Source organism: Formica exsecta, unplaced genomic scaffold (assembly GCF_003651465.1).
Source record: "Formica exsecta isolate Colony F162 unplaced genomic scaffold, ASM365146v1 scaffold279, whole genome shotgun sequence".
NCBI classification, from domain to species: Eukaryota; Metazoa; Arthropoda; class Insecta; order Hymenoptera; family Formicidae; genus Formica; species Formica exsecta.
This window is the reverse complement of record NW_021850052.1, coordinates 1-11,152: the sequence shown is the minus strand read 5'-3', so window position 1 is coordinate 11,152 and position 11,152 is coordinate 1. Positions and strand designations below refer to the sequence as shown.

The 11,152-nt window shown below is 29.0% G+C and overlaps 2 protein-coding genes and 1 pseudogene across 2 annotated transcripts; all 3 read left to right on the top strand.

Moving 5' to 3' along the window:
* The first annotated feature begins 1,192 nt into the window (after window positions 1-1,192).
* Window positions 1,193-2,195, top strand: LOC115237131 (proto-oncogene tyrosine-protein kinase ROS-like). Its single transcript, XM_029809986.1, has 2 exons — window positions 1,193-1,618; window positions 1,848-2,195. Exons 1-2 carry the CDS (start codon window positions 1,208-1,210, stop codon window positions 2,193-2,195), a joined length of 759 nt encoding a protein of 252 aa, XP_029665846.1. The 5' UTR covers window positions 1,193-1,207.
* Window positions 2,196-2,768: 573 nt separating this feature from the next.
* Window positions 2,769-7,320, top strand: LOC115237133 (annotated as a pseudogene).
* A 2,568-nt stretch (window positions 7,321-9,888) lies between these two features.
* On the top strand, window positions 9,889-10,598 carry LOC115237132 (serine protease inhibitor 27A-like). The gene is made up of 3 exons (XM_029809987.1): window positions 9,889-10,095; window positions 10,191-10,320; window positions 10,408-10,598. Exons 1-3 carry the CDS (start codon window positions 9,907-9,909, stop codon window positions 10,563-10,565), a joined length of 477 nt encoding a protein of 158 aa, XP_029665847.1. The 5' UTR covers window positions 9,889-9,906; the 3' UTR covers window positions 10,566-10,598.
* Window positions 10,599-11,152: the final 554 nt, after the last annotated feature.

Below are 11,152 nucleotides of genomic sequence, written 5' to 3'. Positions count from 1 at the left end.
AACCGTTGCCCTATGCCGAATTTCGATGGGTCGACGACATCTCTGTTATATATATAACATATATTTATATGTTATATATATAATTGTAATTGTACATATATTTATTATATAATTATATGCAGACGATCTTATGTAGGTGATATACATACATAGGTTAATTATAACATCGTAATTAGTACAAATAATAGTGCATTTCGTTAATAATACAATGCATTTGCACGAATTTCTTCATTTAACATATAATTATGATGCTCTAATACAGTATCTTATTGATAAACAAGTTATTCGTGATAATATTCAATGTCCAAAATGTAGAAATATTATAACTTATACAAATATATTTAAAAGCTTTATCATGCATTGCACTAATAAATATTATAAGACTATATCTGGACGAAAAAGACAACGGATAACATGCAACTTTAAAATAAGTATGTTGAATAACACTTGGTTTTCTAAAACTCATTTGGATATGGTAAAAATTTGTCGGTTTATTGGATATTTTTTAATAATTAAACCACCACGACAATCTCTTATATGTAATGAGTTGGAAATACATGATAAAGCTGTTGTTGATTGGACAAATTTTTGTAGAGAGGTATGTAAATTAATATTTGAATGATATATTCGGGTATATGTTTATATTTGTTACTTATACATGCATTTCTATATTTTTACTTTTTTAATATTTAGTTATTATCGGACTGGTTAATAAAAGAACAACAACAAATTGGCGGAGAAGGGATTATTGTGGAAATAGATGAAGCCAAAAGGTGTTTCGAGGAACAGTAAAGAATTTAGACAGACCGGGCATAGAGATACCCGCTGCCATAAAAATGCTTCGAAAAAATGCTTCCTCGAAAGAGAAGATATTTTTTAATAATTAAACCACCACGACAATCTCTTATATGTAATGAGTTGGAAATACATGATAAAGCTGTTGTTGATTGGACAAATTTTTGTAGAGAGGTATGTAAATTAATATTTGAATGAAATATTCGGGTATATGTTTATATTTGTTACTTATACATGCATTTTTATATTTTTACTTTTTTAATATTTAGTTATTATCGGACTGGTTAATAAAAGAACAACAACAAATTGGCGGAGAAGGGATTATTGTGGAAATAGATAAAGCCAAAAGGTGTTTCGAGGAACAGTAAAGAATTTAGAAAGATCGGGCATAGAGATACCCGCTGCCATAAAAATGCTTCGAAAAAATGCTTCCTCGAAAAAGAAAAAGAAGTATTTAGAAGAGGCCAGGCTTATGAATCACTTCCGACATAAACATGTGCTAAAATTGCTTGCCGTCTGCTTAGATGAAGATTCTCCATTAATCGTGTTGGAATTAATGGAAGTTGGTGATTTACTACAATATTTGGGAGATAGTCGAAAATTGGAACCATCAGATTCGCACGCTCTGCGTCTGCAAGATTTGTTCGCTATGTGCAAAGATGTTGTACGAGGCTGTTGCTATCTGGAACATCTGCGTTTCATTCATAGAGATCTCGCGTGTCGAAATTGCTTAGTATCCGTGAGAGATTGCAAGAACCGTGTCATTAAAATTGGCGATTTTGGACTAGCTAGAGATGTTTACAAGGATGACTATTATCGCGTGGTAAATACAATTATCATAAAAAAATGGAATTTTTTTAGAAATGTTCTTTTTTTGTCGTAATAATATAATACGTTATTACTTTGCATAGAACTTGAGAAACACAGATTATTTTTATTTATATAAAATAACGAGAAAGTTAAAAGAGATAAATAAACGTTTTCGGCATTAGCACAAAGATTAAAAATGGACAACTTGAACCAGAGATTACCTTTAGAATCATATGTTTTAGAAAGGACAAGGTCTTTTTCCTGTTTGCTGGATGGCACCGGAATCTTTGGTGATCGATATATTTACTTCCCAGAGCGACGTTTGGTCATTCGGGGTTCTAATGTGGGAAATTACATCGTTGGGTGAGCATTCCTACACTGGCAGGACTAATCTGGAAGTGATAGATTATGTACGTGCTGGAGGCAGGATGCCGACGCCTCTCAATTGTCCACCGACTTTGTACGAGTTGATGCTGTGTTGCTGGAGTCCAGCGAATGATAGACCGAATTTCAAACTTTGTCTCAAAAATATTATAGCTCTAAGAAATAACATAAAAGATACCTTACTGAGTCCAGTGGATATTATCTAGACAATAATACTAAATTAATTAATGACGTTATTTTCCAAATGATCCAATGCAAAGTTCTACATAGGAAAAATAATTTTAAATATCTAATATTCTGTTGTTTTCAAGTTTAATCTTAATATGTTAGATTTATCGATAGGAAGAAGAAAGATATCTTTTCTTTCGTTGCAAAAAATTTTGATGATTGAAAGACACAACACTTGCTCTTACAATTGTAAATAACATAGCTGACGCTAATACTTTCGAGTAACTGAAACGAAATCTAATGGATCTGATTATTATCTGTAGATTGCTACAGTAGTTTTGGAAATAATATCTACTTCATGTTATATTAGCAGCCAGTTTTATATTCTTATATTATATTTTTTCTTACTTAAATCCCAAATAAAATATACAATCATATTACATTAATATATACATTTTTTAAAATTAATACGTATTAAAAGAATTAAATTTTATAATGTTTTTTAAACTTTCTAGCAGTTTTTATTCCCTTTCTTTTCATTCACTCAAAATCTGGATGAACGATTGAATTAATTTTAAGCGCAAAAATATTTTAAAAAAATGCATATATATATATATATAAAACAAACCGGCTTCGATGAAAATGGCTTACCGATTCACTCCAACATGTACCAGAATCTAAGATTTTGCTTTTACTCTCTATAAAAAGAGATATTCTTTGGCATTGTATAAAAGAATCACTTATATTGTGTAATTTGAATTAGAAATTCTTGTATCAATAATTTACTAAATATTTTAATAAATATAGGCTAACATAGTTTGTCTCTATATAACTATACACAAATAGTAAAATAAAAATAAAAATAAATTTTTAAATATGATAAATGCGAGAAATTATATTTTTCTATATTTTGAAATGACTCTTTTGCTAAATATAAAATTAAGTAGTGTTTCTTCTTTACCTTTTTAGAACTAATTTACTTGCAAAGATTATAAATTCTCCAAATTATATCATAATGAAAAAGCAGGAATCTTATTGCGTGAGTCATCAGGAGGTTTTAAAATATTTGAGACATGCCCAGCATTCTGATATGTTGATATATTCACGTAATCATATTTTAATATCAACAATAATAGAAAAAAGTTGGTTGTTTATCTAAAAATTAATTAAATTTTTTTAGTTTAATACATGACATTCAACTTGAACTACTCGAATATAGCAATGAAGAAAAGTGATCTATGCAAGTGAAAAAATTAAAGACAAACGGAACGAGACTCTAGTACTTTCATGCACTTATAATTTAAAACGTAAATCAAATCGCATATTATTACATGTTTTATTGAGTATGACTTTGTGTCACAAAACAAATATTTTTTTCAATTCTTTTAGATACTATTTCAATCCTTATATACTAATTATACATGTATATCCAATATCGATAGTTTTCCGGATTTAATGCTGGACGGTCACGTGTATAAAAAGTCTGATGTGAGTTTGTCGGAAAAAAGAATTAAGGTGCAGCTTCAGCTGGTATTGATATATGGATCGAGTTATCCGATTAATAATGACAATTGTGCGATTAAAAATATTATTCAAAAATAACTAAGACCTTTTAATATGACTCAATTTTAGATACAGAATTAGACCTTTTAACATAACTCAATTTTAGATACAGAATTAGACAAACAGGCAGTTTAAGATTTATTTGATATATTTTTTCTTTTCTTGCAGATTAACAAATCCTTTACCATCGAATATGATACAAGTACCTGGTGTCAAAAGTATACACGAAACTACATTCCATCTCAGAGACGGAACCATTGTCAATGATATTAACATTTTTTTTGTATTAGATACAAATACAGCTTTTCTTTTTTGAACGAGAATTGTGATAATAATACGAATTAATAATAATCATGTAACATTGCTTTATAAACATCTCATCAACATTGAGCATCCTTCGATGCGCATTGTCAATATATCTTCTATCGTTGTGACATTGCCCATGTTTCATTTGCAGGTTCATTAACAATGTATCTATCTAAGATAACTATCTAAGATAACACGAATAATTTTAGACGTAACTACATATACAGTACTGAACATTGCAACAACATTGCTGCAATGTGTTGTATGAGTTTGTAATTATCATTGTGCGATAATACGCACCATTTAAGTCGTAAATTATGCAATTATAATGCTTGAGCTGGAAATAATATATAATACTTTTATATTACACTTTATAAATTTTCGATATTTTTATATATTTATAATTATTTATATAGAGATGGTAAATGTTCAGATTAACCTACACCTCACGAATCGTTTTCATTTTCACATAAAGTTTGTTTTCGTTGTATTTGTGTAAAGAAGATGTGGTAAAAGTGTTTGTTTACATTTCGGGAACGAAGCTTCTTGAATTTTTCCATTTTCCACGAAGCGAAGTTCAACGAAAAGCTATGTGTCTAGTTTTTTAATAGTGGAGCCCCCCCTGCGGAGGGGGAGGCGGAACATGCTGTCTCCACGCGTATACTTTTTAATGTGTAAATATAAGAACATTGCAACAACATTGCTGCAATGTGTTGTATGAGTTTGTAATTATCATTGTGCGATAATACGCACCATTTAAGTCGTAAATTATGCAATTATAATGCTTGAGCTGGAAATAATATATAATACTTTTATATTACACTTTATAAATTTTCGATATTTTTATTTGTGTAAAGAAGATGTGGTAAAAGTGTTTGTTTACATTTCGGGAACGAAGCTTCTTGAATTTTTCCATTTTCCACGAAGCGAAGTTCAACGAAAAGCTATGTGTCTAGTTTTTTAATAGTGTGGCCCCCCCTGCGGAGGGGGAGGCGGAACATTCTGTCTCCACGCATATACTTTTTAATGTGTAAATATAAAGTGGAAAGATGTAAACCTCTGACAGTGACGCAAATGTAAACAAAAAAAACATAAACACGCAAGTAAGATATAGTGAAAAGATCATAGAAATAAATGCGAAAATTATGATACTTCAAAATCGCATATCTTTGAAACCAGAAGAGAGCGCCTTAAAATTCAAAGTACGTATTACTTAGAAATGTGCCCTCTATAATATATGTAAAAATGGAAATGATGCGTTAGGTGTAAGTTAATCTGAACATTTACCCAATGAATTATAAAAATTAGAATATTTGCAAAAATACGATTTATTTTATTAATTGTGTTGTGATTATTGGCACGATTACGATAACTTTGGCCCTCTATTTGAAAGGTCGTTTCTGAAGACATTTTTGACAAGGAACACGGGAAAAATAGTAAAAAAAATTTCCGACCAATAGTTTTCGAGATGTATCACTTTAAAGTATTGGACATGATAATAAAACGTTACAAAACGGACCCAATGACCTTGACCTTGATATATGTTGTAAAGTATATGCGTGGACGCAGTGGGTTCCGCCCCCCGTACGGGGGGGCTCCACTTCCGAAAGATATAACCTAACCCAAACCTATTTCTGATTTAAAACTAAAATTTGGTTTGGGTTACGTTATATAACCCAAACCAAATTTTCGTTTCGAATTAAACTTTAACTTTAAATATCTCAAAAATTATAAGAGACCGCCGATTAAGTTATAAGGAAAAGTTACTCAGGATCATGATCTTGACAACATATGTCAAGGTCAACATCGTTGGGTCCGTTTTTATAAAGTTTTATTATCATGTCCAATACTTTAAAGTGATATATCTCGAAAACTATTGGTCGGAAATTTTTTTTACTATTTTTCTTGTGTTCCTCGTCAAAAATGTCTTCAGAAACGACCATTCAAATAGGGGACCAAAGTTATCGTAATCACCCCTGATTATTCAATTTCATTAAATTATACATATTTGTACGCGCAATAAATGTTTTCTAAATTTTTATTTTTCAGGTGCAATATTTCCTGGTTTTACTAGAGGGCCAAACAACTTTACCTACAAAATTTGTGATGCTAGAAGATTCGATTTTAAAAACATCGAAAAAGAGACACGCGCATAAGCTGATGGATTGCCAATAAGGTTACGATTCATTGGCGATCACTGGTAGTAGATTCAATCGGTTACCATTATTTTATAAACTCGGTTATAGAGTATGGTCAGTTAAAAAATCTGCGAATCTTTTATTTTATAGATTCCAGATCTTTTTTTTTTTTTTTTTTTTTTTTGGAAATGGGTAGAGCGTTGAATTAATATATTGGAATAAAGTCTTGCACAATTTTATTCCCTAAATGCTTGCTGATAATCATATCAAATTTCTTAATATCATAGTATTTTAACTAATTTGATTATATTTTATAATACGTTGTCTCAAAACATATACATTTATGTTAATAAATTTTTCAAGCATTCATTCAAATTTTATTTTTAATTCAATGTCAAAGATGTATTAGCCCAGTCAACGAAGGAAAAATAAAAAAAATAATTCCAAAAGTTTTGAAAATTTATAGAGATGTTCATTTAGGCTTACTAATGAACGTCTAAAAAGTCCTGAAAAATTGAAGATGAGTTATCGCCGCCATTTTGAAAAATAGATGAACTTTTTCGGTTTTTTGCATATATCTAGTAAAATATTAACTTAATTGAAAAAGTAGTTATTATTAAAATGAAAGTTTATTAAATCGTCTACAAAAAAAGGTATGATTCAATTTTTTTTAGCTAAAATAGTTTTCGAGAAAATAGGCTGCGAATATCGACTGAGTCGATCAATTTTTTATACTCACTTTTTGTTATTGACGCAGTCTCTTACTAGCACGGCTAGTTCAAGAAATATCCTCATTTGCTATAAAAAAATCCGATCAAACGTGTAAATCTTTGAAATCCTCTGCACTGGACGATGCTCTCAAGCTTGTCTCCGATCGCGGTTCGTCTGCATCTTGTGTGGATGCAAGAAGACAAGAATTAAATGCATAACAATTTGCGATAACTGTCATGGAAATTGTTTGAATAGCACGAGTACAGTCATTGACAAAGTAAATGACAATGAAATAGAAGATGCAGACGAACAGCGATCGAAAGCAAGCTTGAGAGCATCGTCCAGTATAGAGGATTTCGAAGATCTACACGATCGATCGGATTTTTTTATGGCAAATGAGGATATTCCCTGTACTAGCCGTGCTAGCAAAAGACTGCGTCAATAACAAAAAGTAAGTATAAAAAATGTATAAAAATTAAATATTCCTCTTCTAGTTCATATATTTACAATGAACATTTTTGTTCTATTATAACGATGAGGATCTTAAGGATGAACATTCTGGAGTCCTGAATTGGATTCCATCACTATAGTATACATATAAGACGTGTATACTTGTATACAGTTCACTGATTGACTCACGCGACATTCGCAGCCTATTTTCTCGAAAACTATTATAGCTAAAAAAAATTGAATCATACCTTTTTTGTAGACGATTTAATAGACTCTCATTTTGATAATAACTACTTTTTCAATTAAATTAATATTTTACGAGATATATGCAAAAAACCGAAAAAGTTCATCTATTTTTCAAGATGGCGGCGATAGCTCATCTTCAATCTTTTAGGACTTTTCGACGTTCATTAGTAAGCCTAAATGAACATCTCTATAAATTTTCAAAACTTTTGGAATTATTTTTTTCATTTGCTTAAAATAGGGCCTTCGTTGACTGGGTTAGTATGACATCATTGTGCATATCAGGCAAATATGCACTATTTTTTTCTTTAATTTTTTTCATCTTTTACATTTTAAATACGTGATAACTGTAGGTAACAAGCTACATCGTGGTATTATAATTATATATTTCATATATGAAATTGTTTATTACAGGCCCTCTTTAGTTATTTTCTATCATTGTAAACAAATAAAAAAATTTATAATTTTATATAAAAAAAAGTTTTCTTATTTAAAAAAAATATAAATATGCAGCAATCGAAAAAGAATACTTTACAACATTTATATATGTTATTTGTAGATTATAAAAATTTTTATAAACATTTATCATTCAAGTAAAGAACTGATAAGACTATTAAAAATAAAATTTAAATTGAGAGGGCTATTATAAGACATATATATGTGGTAAAGCGTGAGTTTCAAAAAGAATAACAAAATAAAGTTTATCAACTTTATTTCTCTCTTTCTCCCTTTACAATTTCAGTCACCTCTACACGACACCGCAAACGATAATACTGCTGTAACAACCGTTACAGAGACACGTATTAAGCAGTCGTGTGCCGTCATCGGTGGTATCAATTATTTCTAATCATTGCAACAGAAGTGCCATTGAAGATCTCATACGAAATTTTTTCCTAAAGTTGGAAATCGACGTTGTTGAAGTAAATTGAGTCCGTCTATAAAATCACGTGAGACTAACTTGAATTTTATTCCAAAATAATGTGTTCTTTCTCTGCAGTTATTTTCGATAGTTTTTTTAACAGTTGGCGTAAATATAATGCAGCTAGTATCTAATCGATGTCAAAAGAAGAGAATTTTCGATTAAAATTGAACCAAATAATTTGCCAGTACTAAATTTTTAAATTTTAAAGTTTTATCGAAGAATCTTAGTTAGTCATTTAAAATAACGGTTGATTCTTGGCATATAAGAAAAAAAAATAATAAAAAACTATATACATACATGTAACATGTATATTAAATTTAATCATTTATCTTTCAATTTACTTGATAGGTATATATTTTTTTATACATAATGAATTGGAATTCTGTTACAATGTATACAGGTAATAATATATCACTATTAAAAAAATGTTTCTTATATAATAATAATATACATATAGTTCTATATATATAATAATATATAAATTTCAGTACCTGAACCATAAATTATTAATATACTCAGAAATAACCGCTTTTTCTTGATTTCATAACGAACTATTTTCCCTTACAGCGTTATTTGCGATCATCATCGCTAACATTGTGTGTGCCTTCGATGCATCAATGTTATTTAGCGGCAAGACTGAAACTATATTTGCTAATCTATCTACAGCGATTATAACATATGTAGAATTAAAGGATATATCAAGTCTAAAAGATCCATCGTATATAGTATGTAATTGATGTATTTGTATCTTATATAAGTTCTGAGTTGCTCAATTTTTAATTTATGTTTTGCCACAGAAACAATTGTTACACAGAGAAAACACAGTATTTAGTCCTATCAATATAATTATGATAACATCCTTACTTTTAAACGGCGCTAAAGAAGGAGCAACAAAGAATGAATTGATGTCTCTTTTGAAAATTACTGATAATATACATTTAGACGGATTCCTAGCTATGCTTACTAATTTAAATGTAAGATAAAGAATGAAAAAATATACTATAATAAAAAATTTTTCTGTATAATGATATGTTTATATGTATTTTTAGGATATCGAAAACATCGAATTGCATCTAAAAACCGCAGTATATGTTCAAAATTCAGTTGAGCTAACGGCGGCTTTTTCATCAATATGCGTAAATAAATTTAATTGTTCGATTTCAAAAGTAGATTTCAGAAATAATATAAATGTTGCAGAAACTATAAATTCATGGCTGCGAAAAACAACAAATTACAAGATATTATATGACGTAATTTCTTCAGGTATATTATATAAATGTTTGACTAATAATTAAATATAAATAAATTTATAATAAAACTATCAAAAATAAAATAATGAATCAAAAAATAATCTTATAGAATATCAAGAATTAAATATTGAATAAAAATATAATTTTACAGGACAACAATATTACAATGATTATATTTTTGCCAAATGAAAAGATGGAACCTTGGAATCTGAAGTATCTGGAAAAAAAGATTAACTTTACAGAATTTAAATCAATTAGAACTGCACACACAAACAAACTTCAGAAAGCTACGTATTTATATTTACCTAAGTTTACGAGTGAATATACTCAAAATATAACAGATTTTTTTCGTCAGGTAAATATTGTAATTAGCAAAATCTGTTTATACAACTGATACGTAAGAGAGATTTTGAATAAATTCTAGAAACTAAAATTGATAATTCCTTGTAGAAGGGTGTAAATACGATGTTTGAGGATAGTGCGGATTTTACACGTCTCTCAAAAATTCCTTTAAAAGTGAACAATATTGTTCAAACAGTTTCCGTAAAGATTAACGAAGGAAGTTCGAAAGTTCCAAAAAGTAACTTATACATTTGTGAATAATAATAAGAATCTTTAGGCATATACTATGTGTATAAGTATTACAATAAAAAAATTTTAATTACAGTTGTCAGAAGCAGAGTAAGAAAACCACGGCGAGTAAGTCCACCGCAAAAGTTGATCATAGATCGTCCGTTTTGTTACTTAATCGAAGTGTACGGAGAATTAATGTTTGCTGGAACCGTGCGAGCACCAGACTTTATATTTATGAAAGATGAATTATAAATTCTATTACATTCTTATATTTATTAAAAGTTTATATCACGCAATGTACGTACAGCTTAATTTTTTTTAATTTTATCATATTAACGTATATAAAATTCAAGCATTAATAAATAAATAATCTGTATTTTGAAAATGTGCTTTGGTCATTTTTTGATAAATTTTCTTATTGCTTAAAAGTAGCCAAATAAATTTGCACTTATATGCATTAAATACAACAAAATAACTGTATATGCTTATACAATCGAGCAACTATATATCTATAATTATATAATGTAAAAGAAAGAGATAGCATATAGCATTTTTTATGTTAGATGCATTTTATATTAACTGATCGTCTTGCAGAAATACATTGTAAAAAATCTTTCTCAAGACTTAGGTGCTATATATATTTAGAAATTTATAAAAACAAATTTGTGTATTATATATTATTTACTAGGACACTACAAGCGTGCGCTATGCGATGGATTTAGAATTTTGATTCAATTAAATTATAATCCTATAGATTTTATTGAAGAGAAATCAGAGTTTGTTTCTGGGTTTAATATTGAATATTTTAGCAGTGAGTTTACATTAATTTTAGCTGAATA

Excerpts from the sequence above, each read along its gene's own strand:
- LOC115237131 (XM_029809986.1), top strand. The coding sequence starts at position 1,208 with ATGCTTCGAAAAAATGCTTCCTCGAAAAAGAAAAAGAAGTATTTAGAA. Across the intron at positions 1,619-1,847 it reads AGGATGACTATTATCGCGTG|AAAGGACAAGGTCTTTTTCC; the intron begins GTAAATACAATT and ends CATATGTTTTAG.
- LOC115237132 (XM_029809987.1), top strand. The coding sequence starts at position 9,907 with ATGATTATATTTTTGCCAAATGAAAAGATGGAACCTTGGAATCTGAAG. Across the intron at positions 10,096-10,190 it reads TAACAGATTTTTTTCGTCAG|AAGGGTGTAAATACGATGTT; the intron begins GTAAATATTGTA and ends AATTCCTTGTAG. Across the intron at positions 10,321-10,407 it reads AAGTTCGAAAGTTCCAAAAA|TTGTCAGAAGCAGAGTAAGA; the intron begins GTAACTTATACA and ends TTTTAATTACAG.